Source organism: Crotalus tigris, unplaced genomic scaffold (assembly GCF_016545835.1).
Source record: "Crotalus tigris isolate CLP2741 ecotype Arizona unplaced genomic scaffold, ASM1654583v1 scf7180000021220.622782, whole genome shotgun sequence".
Taxonomy (NCBI): Eukaryota; Metazoa; Chordata; class Lepidosauria; order Squamata; family Viperidae; genus Crotalus; species Crotalus tigris.
In genome coordinates this window covers 466,062-485,950 of record NW_024098407.1, presented here as the reverse complement: position 1 = coordinate 485,950, position 19,889 = coordinate 466,062, and the positions used below count along the sequence as shown (strand labels likewise).

Below are 19,889 nucleotides of genomic sequence, written 5' to 3'. Positions count from 1 at the left end.
CTTTGGGCCAATCACCAGGAGATGGTGAGTTCTAGTCCCGCCTTAGCTATGAAAGCCATCTGGGTGACTTTGGGCCAATCACCAGGCGACGGAGAGTTCTAGTCCCACCTTAGACACGAAAGCCAGCTGGATGACTTTGGGCCAATCAGCAGGAGACACTGAGTTCTAATCCTGCCTTAGGCATGAAAGCTGGCTGGGTGACTTTGGGCCAGCCCCTCTCCCTCAGCCCAACCCACTTTGCAGGGTTGTTGTGGGGAAGGAAGGAGGAGGAAGATATGTTTGTCATATTTGCCACTTGGAATTATTTATAAAAATAATACAGCTGGGAAAATAAAATCATAAAAAATAAAATAAATAAAATAAAATGAAATAATGAAATAAAATAAAATCATAAAAAATAAAATAAAATAATGAAATAAAATAAAATAAAACAATGAAATAAAAAATAAAATGAATAAAATATAATAAAATAAACAATGAAATAAAATAAAATAAATAAAATAATGAAATGAAATAAAATAATAAAAAATAAAATAAAATGAAATAAAATAGTAAAAAAGAAAATAAAATGAATGAAATAAAATAAATAATGAAATAAAATAAAATAAATAAAATAATGAAATGAAATAAAATAATAAAAAATAAAAAATGAATGAAAAAAATAAAATAATGAAATAAAATAAAATAAATAATGAAATGAAATAAAATAATAAAAAATAAAATAAAATGAATGAAAATAAAATGAAATAAAATAAAATGAAATGAAATAAAATAGTAAAAAAGAAAATAAAATGAATGAAAAAATAAATAATGAAATAAAATAACAAATGAAATAAAATAACGAAATGAAATAAAATAATAAAAAATAAAATAAAATGAATGAAAAAATAACGAAATGAAATAAAATAAATAAAATAATGAAATGAAATAAAATAATAAAAAATAAAATAAAATGAATGAAAATAAAATAATGAAATGAAATAAAATAGTAAAAAAGAAAATAAAATGAATGAAATAAAATAAATAATGAAATAAAATAAAATAATAACAAATGAAATAAAATAACGAAATAAAATAAAATAAATAAAATAATGAAATAAAATAAAATAAATAATGAAATGAAATAATAAAAAATAAAATAAAATAAATGAAAAAATAAAATAATGAAATAAAATAAAATAAAATAATGAAATAAAATAGTAAAAAAGGAAATAAAATGAATGAAATAAAATAAAATGAATGAAATAAAATAAAGTAATAAAATAAAATAAAAATATAAATGAAATGATAAAACATCCCCGTCAGGTGTGGGAAGAAAGCCAGCCTTACTTATTCATGCTGGAAGAGGAGGCGACCTTGTGCAGTTTCAAGAAAGGCACCCCTCGTTTGGGCGGGGTGCTCTCTTCCGAGCTGGCACTGGAGGAGCTGGAGGAGGCTGGAGGCACTGGAGGAAAAGCAGAGCAGGCAGGCTGTGAGGCTGAGCAGGCCTAACTAAGAAGAAGCTCAGCCTCCAATTCAACTGGCCTTTTCCTACCGGTAGTAAATAAGAAGTTTCAAAAGAAGTTAGTTTTGCTGCAAAGGAGAAGTCAGGTTTAGGAGCTTCTTTTTTTTTGGAGAAAGTGACCCGGAGAAAGAGCTTTCTAGAGTCAGGAAAAAGAGAGGAACTACCAACGCTGGGAGTCTGAAAATGGAACCAGAGATAAACTTGGACATGGGAACCCATCATGCACGCCTCTGCTGCAGCATCTTTCAGTTATAGCCGTCAAGCAATCTCCCTCTTCTCAACCTAGCGGCCTCCAGACATGGTGCACTGTCAACTGTTACACAACTGTGCTCTCAGGTTCTGCTCAGGATCACCCACTCACCAGCCTGGAAAAACTGCCACACTCCATCCCAAATCAACTGAACTCGGAGGCACAAATCCTTCTTTAAAATACACAGAGGCCCAGTGAATTTAAAACAACAGCAGACTTTCACTGATATATTTTTGTTCTTACACACACACACACACACACATCCACACTTACCCAGTGTCCACTACGAGGCTGCCAGGCACTAGCCAGAGGGACAGAAGCTACCAAATCTGGGATCCCAAAAAAAAATGACTCCAAAGGCTGGTCAGGCTTCGGGAAGTCTCTTTACCCCCACCCACCCCCCAGAGTTGGTGGGGAGGGGCTTCCCATGCAGGCCCAACTCCTTTGTTGGTGGGCCCTGGGGGGGAGGGGAAGGGGGAGGGCTTGCCATGCCACGTGCCCAGACACAACCTTTGTCCTTTTGTTCTGTTAACGACTTGGTTCCTTTGGGGGGGGGGGGAAGCTTCTCCTGGCTTTTGTCCACCCTGCTTCCATGCCTTTGTCACTTTTAGGTAAGGTGGCTTTGGCTAGTCTCAACCACGCCCCGTTCTGGGGGTCCTTAGTGCCTTAAGCCAGGCCAGCCCTGGAATGCCTGCATCTAGTTTGGGTCACCACATTACAAAAAAAAAAAAGACGTTGAGACTTTGGAAAAAGGGCAGAGAAGAATGAAGGAGATAAAAGTTATTCTTTTATAAAATTATAGAAAAATAACTGTAGAAATGTAATGCCAACATATGAAACTGTCTCTTTAGTACAAATGTAACACTGTAACACAAATGTAGCAATACACTGCCAAATGTGAAAGATAACAACAAGCTAGGCCTTTTATTTTATGCCCAGAAGAAATCCAACACAAGTAATAGTAGTAAAGTTGGAAGGGACCTTGGAGGTCATCTAGTCCAACCCCCTGCTCGGGCAGGAAACCCTACACCATTTCGGACCAGTGGCTGTCCAGTCTCTTCTTAAAAACTTCCAGTGTTCGAGCATTTACTGCTTCTGGAGGCAGGCTGTTCCACTGATTAATTGTTCTCACTGTCAGGAAGCTTGCCTAAAATTCCTCCAGACACAGGAACTTTGAGTAGAAATCAAAGAGGGGGATTTTGACCCAAACCAGACTTGTCTTCGTATTGTGAGTATCAAAATTTGGGGTTTTTACATCTCACAAGAGCAACTAGGATGATGAAAGGCCTGGAGGCCAACACATAGGAACAAGATCGGTTGCAGGATTGGGGAATGGCCAGTCTAGAGAAAAGAAGGAGTAGGGGGGGGGACATGATAGGAGTGTTCCAGAATTTGAGGGGCTGCCACAAAGAGGAGGGGGTCAATTTATTTTCCAAAGCATCTGGAGGCAGGACAAGAAACAAAGGATGGAAACTGATCAAAGAGAGACGCAACCTGGAATTAAGGAGAAATTTCCTGACAGTGAGGACAATTAACCAGTGGAACAGCTGGCCTCCAGAAGTCGCAGCTGCTCCATCACCGGAGGTTTTCAAAGAGACTAGACAGCCATTTGTATAAAATGGTATAGGATCTCCTGCTTGAGCAGGGGGCTGGACTAGACGACCTCCAAGGTCCCGTCCAGCTCTATTCTGATTCTTATTCTCTCTGCTCCCTTGCAGACGTTTTATGACCCAACTAGGGAACAACATCGGTGCTCTAGTCGTTACCTCAGTGGTTCTCAACCTGTGGGTAGGGACCCCATTTGGGGTCATCACGGGGGTCGCCAAACAATGCAGTCCGCCATTTTTTTTCCCCTTTTCCTTGGCTGTGCTACTCCCTTTTATTCTATTGGCTTTTGAAAGCCAATAGAATAGACTCTCTTGAATAGAGTCTAATTCTATTGGCTGTCAAAAGCCAATAGGAATTGTCCAGGCTGTCTCTGCCCTGCTGAGCCCGCCAAAAGTCCCAGTCTGAAAACGGTGCTGCACTAGTTGAGTAGTCCTCGACTTACGACCGGTTGAGTAGTCCTCGACTTACGACCGGTTGGGGCTCACAGCATTAAAAAGGTTGAGAACCACTGCGTTACCTAGTTGTGTCATGAAACATCTACAAGGGAGCAGCCAACTTCAGACAGCACCAAGGACCCCACAGTCTTCCTCATCTCTGTCCTTGTCCTCCACCACTCCACAAACCCATCTAGCATTCATGACATTCCCTAGTTTGGTAATTAAACGTCTGCCAGAAAACCCACCCAGCTCAAGAGAAAGCCACAGTTCAACAAAGTTCAACAGTTCCAAGAAAGCTCCACACCCAGCTGCACCACTCAAGTGACCCTGAGGACACAGGCAAAACTCCAGTTGGCCTCAAGGATTCTCCAAAAGGATGCACATGACCAGCTGTCTGTGCAAGGAGTGTAAATCCCTTCATTTCCCACCATCCAGTCAGAGCTGAGGACGCTTCTTGGATGAAAAAGCATCTTTGGGACAGCCATGACCTGGGTGACTGAGAACCCCCAAAGAACTTGAGGTACAAAGATTCTTTTCTTTGGGTAAGTGTGGAATCCCCAGGCAAAGCACCACATTCTCCAACCTGCTTGGTTCACACTTACTTTTCTTTTGGAGAAAGTTCTCCAGATCTTCGCCGAGACAATCTTCATTGTAGAGCATGAAGTTCAGGAACTTGGCCATCTCCGTCTGGGGGGCGAGAGGGGGGGGGGGACAGGCAGCCCCTGAGTTATCCAGGGAAGGGGTGTCACAGGAAATCAAACCCAGCCTATTCCCCCCCCCCCCACAACCAAGCTAGACCTCAACTCGGCTTTGAGGGTGCCCTACCCTTCTGTTTTTCCTCCAGAGAAGGAGAACTACAGGTAGTCCTCGCTTTGCAACCGCAGCTGAGCCCAAAATTTCCGTTGCTAAGCGAGACAGTTAAGGAACATTTTGCCCCCGTTTTATGATCTTTCTTGCCACTTCAGTTAAACCACAGGTCGGCAACCTGCGGCTCTTTGAGCCTCCCCCTGTGGCTCCCAGCCTCCTCTGCCTTTGCAGAGAGAGACAGAGACAGAGAGAGGCACTTGCGCTTCCCTGCTTCTCTCTCTCTCTCTCTCTCTCTCTCTCTCTCTCTCTCTCTGCGTGTGTTTGTGTGTGTGTTTGTGTGTGTGTGTATGTGTGTGTGTGTGTGTAAAAGAGAGTGCATTCAGTGTTCTCCGAGGAGCTGAAAAGCTTACTGGGTGGAGCTCCTCCCTTTGCTGCGTCTCTGCAGGAAGCACAGGAGAGAGCTAGCTAGCCCAGCTAGGCTGACTCAGGAATTCTGGGCGTTGAAGTCCATGAGTCATAAAAGAGACGAGGTTGCCTACCCCTGAGATTGTTGGACAACAGCTTGAGGCTTGCCAGGTGAGCAGCAGATAGGAGGGGGGGAGAAAGAGAGAGGGGGGGGAAGAGGAGTGGCAGACCAAGAGTAGATAGAGAGGGAGGGAGGGAGAGAGACAGAGAGAGAGAGACCCTTTTGACATCTAAAATGAAGATAACGCTACATATATCCTTTTTTTACCTGTGTGTGTATGTAATTTTATTCTCTTAAAGCATTCTCTTGGTGATCATTGTTTTAATAGTATGGATATTCCCAAGAGTGATATTTTTACTTTTATTTTTAATGTGTGTGTGTGTGTGTATGTGTATGTATGTATATATACATGCAGACAGCCCAGGTTCGAATCTCAGAAGGGTATGTCTGGTTGAAAAGAGCTAAAGAGTTCGAAATAGCTATTCCAGTTCTCCCTTAATTCTTTGCTAGCAATCCAAATTTTAGAAATGTATATGATGTCACAGTTGTGACTGCTGCCTGTGGATGGCTCTAGTTTGAGCTGATACAAGGCAAAAGATTTCTGTCTCCCATATTTGGGCAACAGGGTGTAACATACAGCATTCTAGTTATATATATATATATACACACACATACACACACACACATACATACACAAACACACACACATACACAAACACACATACATACACAAACACACACACACACACACACACCTATAATAAAGGTAAAAAAGGATATATGCAGTGTTATCTTCATTTTAGATATCAAAAGGGTTTTGCGGCTCCCGGTGTTTTGTTTTTGGTGGGAAACGGGTCCAAGTGGCTCTTTGAGTGTTTTGGGTTGCCTACCCCTGAGTTAAACGAATCTAACGGCAGTTGTTAAATTAGTCAAACTGTGGTTAAATAAACCTGGCTTCTCTCCCCCCCCCCTTGACTTTGCTTGTCAAAAAGTCAGAAAAGAGGATCACGTGACCGCGGGGGGGACACTGCAGCTGTCATAAACACGAGTCATTTGCCAAGTGTCTGAATTTTGATCACGTGACCCTGGGGAGGTCGTTAAGTGTGAAAAACTGCCCTAAGTCGCTTTTTTCAACGCCGTTGTAACTTCGGTCACTAAGTGGACTGTCGTAACTTGAGGACTACCTGCGTTGCTGAACCTGCATGAGGCAGCTAAAGGCGAAGCCTGCCGAGGCGAAACGCAGCCTAGCACCCCAGAGGCTGACAGGTAAGAGACGAGGAGGCACCTGGCCGACCAGATTCCAGATGGAATCCAGAAGATCTCCCTTACCTGGAGGCCGTATTCCAGCGCGGTCCACTCCCGAGGGATCTTATCACTCATGGAAGAATAGTACAGCAGCAGCGTCACCACCTGGGAAGAGCGGAGGAAAAACAGTCACCAAGACACACCTGTATGGGAGCGGAAGGACGCCCAGCAGTGGCGGTCAAGAAGCTCCGTGAGATGGTAACATGCCTCTAGAGCAATGGTTCTCAACCTTTTTAATGCCGCAACCCCCAACCGGTCGTAAGTCGAGGACTACTCAACGGGTCGTAAGTCGAGGACTACTCAACTGGTGCAGCACCGTTTGCAGAATGGGACTTTTGGTGGGCTCAGCAGGGCAGAGACAGCCTGGACAATTCCTATTGGCTTTTGAAAGCCAATAGAATTAGACTCTATTCAAGAGAGTCTATTCTATTGGCTTTCAAAAGCCAATAGAATAAAAGGTAGTAGCACAGCTAAGGAAAAGGGGAAAAAAATGGCGGACTGCGTTGTTTGGCGACCCCCGTGAAATGGTCGTTCGACCCCAAATGGGGTCCCGACCCACAGGTTGAGAACCACTGATCTAGATGGCTTCTGACCAAAGGCAGCTGGGAAGACTTTGAGGACATGGGCAAGGCCTCGTAGCTGGGAGCTTGGCCAACTGGACTCCGGCCCCTCCTGGCTGGTCAAGGCCTCCTGGCAGGTAGCATGGGGTTGGGCCCCAAGCCTTGGTTTAAGAGGGGGCCTTCAGCCACCTTAAAGGAGCAGGAGGTGGTGCCCCTCTACTCAAGAGGTCATCCTTGGCTTTGACTATTTTGGAGGACTTTTCTCCAGTCTCCAACTTCTCCCAAAAGCCTGGTTGACCAGCTGGAAGGTGCCCAGCTTCAGAGGACCCTGGATGAAGTGATACCTGGACCCTGTTCAGGAAGGGGTCAGGCCAGGCCATGAACTTAATGAAAGCCAGCTGGGTGACTTTGGGCCAATCACCAGGAGGCGGTGAGTCCTAGGCCCGCCTCAGGCACAAAAGCCGGCTGGGTGACTCTGGGCCAATCACCAGGAAGCAGTGAGTTCTAGTCCCGCCTTAGGCATGAAAGCCGGCTGGGTGACTCTGGGCCAATCACCAGGAGACAGTGAGTCCTAGTCCCGCCTCAGCCATGAAAGACAGCTGGGTGACTAGGCCAATCACCAGGAAACAGAATTCTAGTCCTGCCTTAGCCATTCAAGGTAGCTGGGGGACTTTGGGCCAATCACCAGGAGGCGGTGAGTTCTAGTCCCGCCTTAGGCACAAAAGCCGGCTGGGTGACTCTGGGCCAATCACCAGGAGGCGGTGAGTTCTAGTCCCGCCTTAGGCACAAAAGCCGGCTGGGTGACTCTGGGCCAATCACCAGGAGGCGGTGAGTTCTAGTCCCGCCTTAGGCACAAAAGCCGGCTGGGGGACTTTGGGCCAATCACCAGGAGGCGGTGAGTTCTAGTCCCGCCATAGGCACAAAAGCCGGCTGGGGGACTTTGGGACAGTCCCTGTCTCTCAGCCCAGCCCGCCTCACAGGGCTGTTGTGGTGGGGAAAATAAGAGGAGGAGACGTGTGGGGGAATGCTCGCTGCCTTACCTGCAAACACAATAAAGGCAGGATAGACATAAATAAACAGTCCTCGACCATCTTCTCCTAACTGGCAGCTGAGCCGTGAGCCCCGGCCTATTCTTTTCCCCAGGCTGCGCCCCACGGCTCTTCCACCCGTCCGGGCCAAGCCCGGGCCCCAGACATGGAAAGCCCCACGTTCCAACGGCCGGACCCCACCTTGGCTAACTCCAGCTCTTCCGCTGCTAGAAGCTTCTCCTCGGAGACCAGGCTGTGCGGGAGGGGTTTGTGCTTGCAGATTTCTGGGAGGAGACGGGTGGGAGAAGCGTAAGTGAGCCCTGAACGCCGCCCCATCAGGGACCCCCCCTCAGCTCCCGAACCCCCCCCCCTCTCCCCACCCTCTGACTCAGCCCAACGACGTCTTCTAAGCAGGACCCCTTTTGGTTGGATGCGGCTGCTCTTGGAATGCGCTTCCCGCCTGAGCAGCCTGCAGCTCTTCTACAGGTTGGTTCTCAACTTACAACCATTCATGTAGTGACAGCACTGAGAAAAAGTGTCCGTCACCCTTGGAATCACAGATTCATGGAATCACAGGGTAGGGGAGGGCCTTGGGAGGAAACAGGGGAACGGCTTTGTTTTTTGTGTCTCTCTGTGTGTGTGTGTGTGTGTGTTGGGGGTGTGTGTTTGTGTGTGTGACTGCCGGGACAAAGGTTCCCCACCTCCCCCAGATCCAAACGTCCTCCGACTGATGGGGAGCACTTACTTTGAAGGAAGCTGACCACTTGGGTCACCCGCTCTGCCACACTCTGCTGGGAAACATCCTGCCCCTCTTCTGTGCCATGTCTGAAAAAAGAAAGAAAGAAAGAAAGAAAGAAAGAAAGAAAGAAAGAAAGAAAGAAAGAAAGAAAGAAAGAAGAAGAAGAAGAAGGAGGAAGGGAAGGGAAAGAAAGAAAGAAAGAAAGAAAGAAAGAAAGAAAGAAAGAAAGAAAGAAAGAAAGAAAGAAGAAGAAGAAGAAGGAGGAAGGGAAGGGAAAGAAAGAAAGAAAGAAAGAAAGAAAGAAAGAAAGAAAGAAAGAAAGAAAGAAAGAGGAGGATAGAAGAAAGGAAGGAAGGAAAGGAAAAGAAAGAAAGAAAGAAAGAAGGAGGAAGGAAGGAAAGGGAAAGAAAGAAAGAAAGAGGAGGATAGAAGAAAGGAAGGAAGGAAAGGAAAAGAAAGGAAAAGAAAGAAAGAAAGAAAGAGGATAGAAGAAAGGAAGCAAGGAAAGGAAAAGAAAGAAAGAAAGAAAGAAAGAAAGAAAGAAAGAAAGAAAGAAAGAAGGAGGAAGGAAGGAAAGGGAAAGAAAGAAAGAAAGAGGAGGATAGAAGAAAGGAAGGAAAGGAAAAGAAAGAAAGAAAGGAAGGAAAGAAAGGGAAAGAAAGAAAGGGAAAGAAAGAAAGAAAGAAAGAAAGAAAGAAAGAAAGAAAGAAAGAAAGAAAGAAGAAGAAGAAGGAGGAAGGGAAGGGAAAGAAAGAAAGAAAGAAAGAAAGAAAGAAAGAAAGAAAGAAAGAAAGAAAGAAAGAAAGAGGAGGATAGAAGAAAGGAAGGAAGGAAAGGAAAAGAAAGAAAGAAAGAAAGAAAGAAAGAAAGAGGAGGATAGAAGAAAGGAAGGAAGGAAAGGAAAAGAAAGAAAGAAAGAAAGAAGGAGGAAGGAAGGAAAGGGAAAGAAAGAAAGAAAGAGGAGGATAGAAGAAAGGAAGGAAGGAAAGGAAAAGAAAGGAAAAGAAAGAAAGAAAGAAAGAGGATAGAAGAAAGGAAGCAAGGAAAGGAAAAGAAAGAAAGAAAGAAAGAAAGAAAGAAAGAAAGAAAGAAAGAAAGAAAGAAAGAAAGAAAGAGGAAGGAAGGAAAGGGAAAGAAAGAAAGAGGAGGATAGAAGAAAGGAAGGAAAGGAAAAGAAAGAAAGAAAGAAAGAAAGAAAGAAAGAAAGAAAGAAAGAAAGAAAGAAAGAGGAAGGAAAGAAAGGGAAGGAAAGAAAGGGAAAGAAAGAAAGAAAGAAAGAAAGAAAGAAAGAAAGAAAGAAAGAAAGAAAGAAAGAAAGAAGGAAGGAAGAAAGAAGAGGAGAGGAGAGGAGAGGAGAGGAGAGGAGAGGAGAGGAGAGGAGAGGAGAGGAGAGGAGAGAATCAATCCACTTTGGAAAAAGCAAAGTCAACTGGAGTCTTCCCTGGACAAAGGGAGGATCAGCATCCACCCAGGCGAGGGAAGTGCCAGGCTGGAGGCTGGCGGGGCCAATCCCGGGATGCTGCCCTCAAGGGAGGGGCCCTGCGGGATCTCAGCAGCCCATCTGTGGCAGAAGGCTGGGCAGAGGTCTCCTCACCACCAGGCAAAAAGAGTTGGGGGTCTTTCCGTAGTCACACTCAATCCTGAAGACCTTAAGAAGCCTCAGCCTTTTCAGATGACGCCAAAACAGGAAGATAGCCATAGCCCTTAGACCAGGGGTGGGCAACCTATGCTCTTTTATGACTGGTGGATTTCAACTCCCAGAATTCCTGAGCCAGCCACGCTGAGGGAAAAGGGAGAGGTTTCTACGCTGAGCCATGCTGGCTCAGGAATTCTGGGAGTTGAAGTCCACCAGTCATGAAGAGGCCATAGTTCCCCCATGCTGGCTGAGGAATTCTGGGAGTTGAAGTCCACGAGTCATGAAGAGGCCATAGTTCCCCCATGCTGGCTGAGGAATTCTGGGAGTTGGAGTCCACGAGTCATGAAGGGGCCAAAGTTTCCTCCATGCTGGCTGAGGAATTCTGGGAGTTGAAGTCCACGAGTCATGAAGGGGCCACAGTTCCCCCATGCTGGCTGAGGAATTCTGGGAGTTGAAGTCCACGAGTCATGAAGGGGCCACAGTTCCCCCATGCTGGCTCAGGAATTCTGGGAGTTGAAGTCCACCAGTCATGAAGAGGCCATAGTTCCCCCATGCTGGCTGAGGAATTCTGGGAGTTGAAGTCCACGAGTCATGAAGAGGCCATAGTTCCCCCATGCTGGCTGAGGAATTCTGGGAGTTGAAGTCCACGAGTCATGAAGGGGCCAAAATTTCCTCCATGCTGGCTGAGGAATTCTGGGAGTTGAAGTCCACGAGTCATGAAGGGGCCACAGTTCCCCCATGCTGGCTCAGGAATTCTGGGAGTTGAAGTCCACGAGTCATGAAGGGGCCAAGGTTGCCTATCCCTGCCTTCGACTTATACATCGCTTCACAGTGCTGTACAGCCCTCTCTAAGCGGTTTATAGAGTCAGCCTGTTGCCCCAGCAATCTGGGTCCTCATTTTACTGACCTTGGAAGGACGGAAGGCTGAGTCAACCTTGAGCCGGTGAGAATCGAACTGCTGGCAGTGGGCAGAGTCAGCCTGTAACACTGTCTTCTAACCGCTGAGCCACCAGGGCTCTTATTATATAAGATATAATGGAACAAATCATCTGGACCAGTGTTTCTCAATCTGAGCAACTTTAAGATAGGTGGACTGCAACTCCCAGAATTCCCCAGCCAGCGGATGCACACGGTGGGGGGGGGAAGGGGAGAAAGAGAGAGAGGGCAGGGATGTGGGGAAGGGGAAGCACAGCTCAGGAACAGCTGGAGGGGTCAACAGCATCCTAAACAAACAGGGTCCAAGACACAGCTTCCCCAACCTTTTTTGGCTTTGTGGACTGGCGAGTGGGGGGGGGGAGAGGAAACGGTCGTGCGAATGCTGCTTTCACAAATGCAGCTTCATGCCCAACACTTCTGCAGCCAGGTTCCGCACAAGCTGCAGCCCGGCACAGGGGTCACAGCCCAGGGATCGGGGACCCTTGTGCTAACTAGAGCCTACAGGAAGAAAGACAAATCGGCCTTACATTTTGCCGATGATCTTGAGGAAGAGGCTGCAGTCCTGGAGCTGAGACAAGGAAGTGACAGCATCACCCAGCTTCAGGCTGTTCACCTGCGGAGAAGGAGAGTCGAGTCAGAGGGTGCCAGGCCAGCCATGTGCCAGGCAGGGGGCAGAGTTCCCAGGGTGTGTTTGTGTGTCCTGTCCGGCGTCGCTCTGAAACGCTGGTCGATGAGGCAGGCCAAGACAGAGCAACTATGCCAGAGAAACATGTGGGAAGGGGTTCCCAAGGACAATAAATTCTGGCCTGTGCTCAGAAAGAACATTTTTCCCTTTAAGTTCTCCTTAGGCCATTAAGTGAGTTTTTAAACTCTTCCATTATAGGCCCCATTAAAAAAAACCATTTTTAAGTCTAACTCTAGCTTTCTTTTTGTGCCAAGCAGGCTTCCATAGCAATGCCTTTTAAAAGATACTAATTGATTTAATATTTAGGATCTAGATCTATAAGGGAAATAAACAATAGTTACTAGAATAATAGTTTTGGATTATAATATAGAACTTGGATTGAGATGATAAAGGTTATCTTTTATGAAAAGTTGTGGGTTAGGGTACAGAATGATTTGAAGAATTGGGAGAAGTTGCAATTATCCCTCATGGGAAGAATTGCAGTGATAAAAATGAATATTCTACCCAAGTTTCTCTTTTTGTTTCAGATGCTACCGATTTTGAAGAATGAGATTAATTTAAGTGAATGGCAGAAAGGCCTTAATAAATTTATTTGGGCAGGGAAAAAGCCAAGGGTTAAGTTTAAAATTATGCAAGACTTTCGTGAGAGGGGTGGACTCAAGGTACCGAATTTGAAATTATATTATTATTATTTTTTTTTTATTGAAAGTTTTATAAATTTTACAAAAAGACAAAAACAATACAAAACAAAAGACAACATATACAAAAAAAACCTAAACATTACATATATATAAAAAAAAAAAAAAAAGAAAAAACCCCCCATCCCCCACCCCTCACAAAAACCCTCCCTTCCCCCCCCTGAGCTTCCCAGAGCAGAATATAGGCTTAATTAAAAATTAAGAAATAAAAATAAAAAATTAAATTAAAAAATTTATATTTATATATATATATAAAAAATATCTATATATATATATAAAAATAAAACTTATAAAAAAGCTATGTAATATTTTTGTATACCCAATCTAAATTGTATAAATTTTATCCATTTGTCCCAAACAGCAAGGAACTTCTCTTGCGTTTGTTGCTTTAAGAAAGCCGAAATCTTTGCCATTTCCGCCAGATAAGCTACTTTAAGAAACCATTCCTGCAATGTAGGCAAAGATTCCTTCTTCCAATATTGTCCTACTAACAGCCTAGCGGCTGTAATCAAATTTAACATCAATACAACCTCCTTTGTATCACAATCTGTAACAATGCCTAACAAAAATAATTGCGGAGTAAATTTTACCCTCCTTCTAAAAATTCTCTGGATATTCCACCATATTTTGATCCAAAATGCTTTTATCTCTCTGCAAGACCACCAAATATGATAATAGGAAGCATCCTTATAACCACATCTCCAACATTTGGGTTGCACGTCAGGGTACATAAGAGACATTTTTTGTGGATCAAGGTGCCATCTATAAAACATTTTATAAAAATTCTCCCTAAGGTTCTGTGCTTGTGTAAATTTGACATTTCTCACCCAAATGGTTTCCCAAATGTCCAATGAGACTGGGACACCAAAATTCTGCGCCCATCTAATCATACAATCTTTAATTAATTCCGTTTCTGAGTCCATTTCAACTAATACCCCATAAATTCTCTTGATATGGGTTTGTCTTTGATCCTTGACTTGCTTAATAAGATTTCCATCTTCTCTAAGAAAACCCAATTTACAATCCACCTTCCATTTATCTACTAGTTGCCTATATTGAAACCAAGAATAAATAATATTTTCTTGCGCTAAATCTTCCCGTAATCTTAACTGCCAGTTTTGCCCATCCCATCTAAGTAACTGACTATAAGACACCATGTCCATTTTTACTCCTCTTTTTATTCCTTCTATCGCATGCCAAGGTATAGCCCATAATGGAACTTTAAAATCGCTTTTATAATATTTTCTCCAAATCCTAAGTAAAGAAATTCTTAAAATATGAGATTTAAAGGCCCAGTCCATTTTTTTATTAAATATTAAATAGGCATGCCACCCATAAAGTAAATCCCATCCCTCTAAATGAAGTATCTCAGGATTTGTCAAATTTACCCAATCACTGATTAGTGTTAAGACCACCGCATCGTAATATAATTTCAAATTTGGTACCTTAAGTCCACCCCTCTCACGGAAGTCTTGCATAATTTTAAACTTATATTATGATGCGGTGGTTTTAACACTAATTAGTGATTGGGTAAATTTGACAAATCCTGAGATACTTCATTTAGAGGGATGGGATTTACTTTTTGGATGGCATGCCTATTTAATATTTAATAAAAAGATCGACTGGGTTTTTAAATCTCATATTTTAAGAATTCCTTTACTTAGGACTTGGAGAAAATATTATAAAAGTGATTTTAAAGTACCATTATGGGCTATACCTTGGCATGCGATAGAAGGAATAAAAAGAGGGGCTAAAATGGACATGGTGTCTTATAGACAGTTACTTAGGTGGGATGGACAAAACTGGCAGTTAAAATCACGGGAAGAGTTAACACAAGAAAATATTATTTATTCTTGGTTCCAATACAGGCAATTAGCAGATAGATGGAAGGTGGATTGTAAGGTGGGTTTTCTTAGAGAAGATGAAAATTTTATTAAGCAAGTGAAGGATCAAAGACAAACCCACATTAAGAGAATTTATGGGGTTTTAGTTGAATTGGATTCAGAAACGGAACTAATTAAAGATTGTATGATTAGATGGGCGCAGAATTTTGGTGAGCCAGTTCCATTGGACACCTGGGAAACTATTTGGGTTAGAAATGTCAAATTTACACAAGCACAGAATTTAAGGGAGAATTTTTATAAAATGTTTTATAGATGGCACCTTGATCCACAAAAAATGTCTTTTATGTACCCTGACCTACAACCTAAATGTTGGAGATGTGGGTGTATGGATGCTACTTATTACCATATTTGGTGGTCATGCAGAGAGATAAAAGCATTTTGGATTAAGATATGGTGGAATATCCAGAGAATTTTTAAAAGGAGGGTAAAATTTACTCTGCAATTATTTTTGTTGGGTATAGTTACTGATTGTGATACAAAGGAGGTTATATTGATGTTAAATTTGATTACAGCCGCGAGGCTGTTAGTTGGACAATACTGGAAGAAGGAATCTTTGCCTACACTGCAGGAATGGTTTTTTAAAGTGTCTAATTTGGCGGAAATGGCAAAGATTTCGGCTTTTTTAAAGCAACAAACGCAAGAGAAATTTCTTGTTGTTTGGGATAAATGGATAAAATTTATACAGTTTAAAATGGATATTAAAACATATTATATAGCTTTTTCTTAATTTTTATTCATATATATATATATATATATATATATATATATATATATATATATATTAAAATATAATTTTTCTAATTGTTTTTTTAATTAAGCCTATATTCTGCTCTGGGAAGCTCGGGGGGGGGAAGGGTGGGTGCTTGGGGGAGGTTGGGGAAGGGAGGGTTTTTTGTGTAATGTTTAGTTTTTTCCTTGTATATGTTTTTTGTCTTTGTATTGTTTTGTTTTTTTTCCTTTTTTGTAAAATTTATAAAACTTTTAATTAAAAAAAAGGTTATCTTATTAGTAAGGGATAAGAAATAGAATATGTTTGTGAAATAAAGTAAGAAGCTATCTGAGTAAATAATAAACGTATTTTAGATAGGACAATTATTTTGTAATGAACTAAGGGAACTTGGGGTCACCTGAAATCTAAAGACTATGGATATTAAGTTAACTGGAATGCTGTAACTGAAATTAGCTGAAATTCAAAACAGGATATGAAGGCGTATAAGACAAAATATATTGATAAATGTTTTAACTGACTGAGTTATAATTAGCAATGTATTAATTTGAATGTGATACAATAACTAAGGGAAACAGAGAGGAAATTTTTGATGACGTAACCTGACATAGGCATGAAAGAGCTTGTTCTTTGATTATGGACCACCCAATCACCATGTTGCTTCCCTAACACTTGGGAGTTTTGTAAACTTGGAAAATTAATAAACCTTGTTTTTTTTTTTTTTAAAAAAAAAGAAAGAACATTTTTCCCAACTGTCTCCATGCTTTCAAACGTTAAGGCCTTTTTTAAAAACGCTCCTAGTTTAGCCAAAGGATGCAGTTATTTATATTTCTAGCACACGGTTGCAATATCTGATGATCAACATCCTATTTCCCTACGCTAAATATGACCCAATAAACCCATAAAGATGAAGAGTCACCAGCTGGGGCAGACGCATCCCATCACGTCTCACCGATAGTAACTGTTAAGAGGTGTGGACTTCAACTCCCAGAATTCCTGAGCCGGCCATTTTGGCTGGCTCAGGAATTCTGGGAATTGAAGTCCACGGGCCGTCAAGGGGCCCTAGGTCGCCCACCCCACAACCCAAGCGGTTTTCTCAACTATAAAGAAGGGGCTACTTTACCCAGGCCAGGAGTGCCGAGATTCTGGTGTTGTGAAGCGACGACATCTTTGTGTCTTTCCCAGGTTACATTCAAGCCTAAAGAAGCAGGAGAGAGAAGAAAGAATCCATTAAGGGCAGGAAAGTTTCCTCCCCACCTAGGAAGCTGGGCAGAGGAAGGGCTGAAAGAGAGCAAAACCACAGGGTGAATAAAGAGGGGATCTTATGGAAACTCATCCAGGAGAGAAGCAACCTGGAGCTAAGGAGAAACTTCCTGACCGTGAGAACAATTAACCAGTGGAACTACCTGCCTCTAGAAGCGGTGAATGCTCCAACACTGGAAGTTCTTAAGAAGAGACTGGACAGCCATTGTCTGAAATGGTCATGGGTTTTCTTGGCTGAGCAGGGGGTTGGACTAGATGCCCTCCAAGATCCCGTCCAACTTTATTATTATTATTATTATTAACCTGGCCTTGCTTTAAACAAGTGTCTGGGTCACGTAGCAGGGGTAGTCCTCAACTTACGAATACCCGCTTAGTGACTGGGATCTGTGACATTTTTGCCGGAAAGTGGCACGCGCTTCTGGTTTCCAGCAAAACCAGCCCCACGGCAGGGCTCCCCAACCTATGGTCCACGGCCCACTGCCGGGCTGTGGCCTATTGGCCAATGGGCCGCAGGACACTCAACTCCGCTTGCGCTAGATTTGTTCGTGCCTGTGCGTGGCGGTAGCGGAGGCGGTGCCCAGCACCTGCAGAAACAGAGCCACTAGCAACATACAGGTTGCATGGCCCATTTGCGCCTGCGCACAGCGCTAGCAAAGGCAGCGCCTAGCGCAGTGATGGCGAACCTTTTAGAGACCGAGTGCCCAAACTGCAACCCAAAACCCACTTATGCATCGTCGGGTGCCGGGTGGGCATGGCCCATTGGGTGCGCGTGGCCCATTGGGTGGGCGTGGCTGCGGTGGTAACGGCAGACTGGGTGGGACTAAAAAGTTCAATCAATCAATTCCAACTTTGTGAGATCTTTTTTTTTCCCTCGAGAAGTTGAAATTGACTGATTGATTGAAACTTTTTTTTTTTTTTGCACACGGCAGGGGAGGCCTAAAGCGAAAAGGTTTTATAAAACCCAGCTGAAGGCCTAGGACTGGGGTGATGGCATGTGTGCCCACAGAGAGGGCTCTGAGTGCTGCCTCTGGCACCCGTGCCATAGGTTCGCCACCACTGGCCTAGCGCCTACAGAAACGGAATCACTAGCACTGTGCGGGTTGTGTGGCCCATTCGCGCCTGAGCGCAGTGCTAGCAGAGGCAGCATCTAGCGCCTGCAGAAACAGGTCTGTTAGCAATGTGCGGGTTGCGTGGCCCACTTGCGCCTGCATGTGGCGTTAGCAGAGGTGGTGCCTAGGCCTGTGGAAATGGGCCCAGTAAGACCGTGCGGGTGCACATGGCCCCATTCGTACAAGGCCCTGTTTGCATGGGTGTGCAAATTGGGGGGACGGGAGAGAAAGGTCGTAAAATCAAAGTCAGGTGACACAATGACCAACTTTACGACCATAATCACAAGGGCTCCATTAATCACTATTCCTGTAGATAAAAAAATGGCCGTGAACAGAGGCTGTGAAGAGCCTGCAGATGCAAAGGATTACAGGCAACCCTCGGCCTACAAACGTTCGTTTAGTGACCGTCTGAAGTTACAACGGCACTGGAAAAAAATGATTTAGGACCATTTTTCACACAATCATTGGGGCATCCTCCCCACGGATCACGGGATCAAAATTCAGGCACTGACTTACGACCTCACTTGGGCCCCAAATTTTTGCTGCTAAGCCTGACACTTGTTAAGTGAATTTCTGCCTCTATTTTACGACCCTTCTTGCTACAGTCGTTAAGTGAATCACTGCAGTTGTTAAGTTAGTAACACGGTCGTTAAGCGAATCCGGCTTCCCCCCATTTGATTTTGCTTGTCAGAAGGTCGCAGAAAGGGACTCCCGTGACTCCTCCTGGGACGCTGCGACCGTCGTAAATACGAGTCAGTTGCCAAACCGTCATAAACATGAGTCAGTTGTTAATTGTCTGGTTGTGTGAAAGGCGGTCACCAGCCACATTTTTCACTGCTGCTGTAACTTTGAATGGTCACTAAACAAACTGTCGTTAAGTTGAGGACCACCCCTGTCTTGGGAATTCTAACATTAATCAAACTGCTCAGCTGACACTCAAAACACATACAACTAGTGCGCCCCCTTCGATGACCTCGATGCCCTTGTAGTTATTTCTGACCAGTTCCCCACAGCAAATTAGCCTAAGTCACCAACACACACACACACAGACACACACATTTCCCAATTGCTGCTGCTGCCTTCACGACTTTAATCCAGCTACACCCACCTGCAATGGCTCAAGACCTAGGGTCTTCCAACTTGGCCCTTTGATGACTTGTGGACTTCAACTCCCAGAATTCCTCAGCCAGCGTGCCTAGCTGAGGAATTCTGGGAGTTGAAGTCCACAAGTCATCAAAGGGCCAAGTTGGAAGACCCCTGCTCAAGACTATATAGGAAGTCCTTGAATGAACCATTCATTTAGTGACAGTTCGAGTCACGACCATTTCCCACACTGACGACTGTTGCAGCACCCCTGTGGCCACCTTACCAAAATGCAGATGCTTGGCAACTGGCAACTGTGTGTACCACGGCCGCAGTGCCCCTGGGGTCATGGGGATTGTCTTTCGCAACCTTCCGATGAGCAAGGTTCGTCAACAACTGTGCCATTAACGTAAGTAACTGCAGTGACTCCGTTAACAACGGTGACAAGAAAGGTCGCAAAACAAGGCAAAAACACATTTAAGGACCGTCTTGCTTAGCAACGGAAATTTTGGGCGCAGCGGCGGGCAAGAGGTCAAGGACGGCCTGCATCGACTGACATGTTTCTTTGCTATTTTATTTTTTTTTAAATGCAGAAATGAACAAACGCCCAAATGCAGGCGTATTTTGCAACGTCCCGGTGTGTGGCTTGCAACCGCTTTGCTCTCTGTGCTCCAGAACCACCAGGAAGTTAAGAAACCTCAACCCAAATAATTGCAGCTCCACCTAGGCGTAAAAGTTTTCATCAGCCTCGGGCCGGTCACCACCCCATGATCTAGCCATAAAGTCACATCGCACATCACACAACAGCAGCCACAGCAACTCAGCAGCGAGGGATTCCCCAGCTCTACACAATTCTTACTCAGCTCAGCAGGATATGCAACCAGAGGCCAGGAAAGGGGGACACAGACTTGCTAGCGGCTACAGAAGAATGTACACAAACACACACACACACACACAGAGGGAGCACGCCCACAGAAAAACCGCTTGGAAACACCCACAAGATTTAAAGACACACGTTCCATTAAACGGCTGCATTTTCTCGCCAGCAGAGATTTTTAAGTGGTTCTTCACAACTCCCAAGTATGTATGAGGAGGGGAGTGGGAGAACGAGGGAGGTACTAAGTATTAGTCCTGCTTTATAAAG

General features: G+C 44.0%; 1 protein-coding gene across 1 annotated transcript in view; it reads right to left on the bottom strand.

Moving 5' to 3' along the window:
• NUMA1 (nuclear mitotic apparatus protein 1) overlaps positions 1 to 19,889 on the bottom strand; it is an 83,343-nt gene that overhangs the window by 37,341 nt on the left and 26,113 nt on the right. The window contains 7 exon segments of the mRNA XM_039369780.1: positions 1,330 to 1,444; positions 4,402 to 4,486; positions 6,402 to 6,482; positions 8,167 to 8,249; positions 8,711 to 8,790; positions 11,804 to 11,889; positions 16,414 to 16,488. Coding sequence (XP_039225714.1) covers positions 1,330 to 1,444; positions 4,402 to 4,486; positions 6,402 to 6,482; positions 8,167 to 8,249; positions 8,711 to 8,790; positions 11,804 to 11,889; positions 16,414 to 16,458 — 575 coding nt within the window. The 5' untranslated portion in view covers positions 16,459 to 16,488.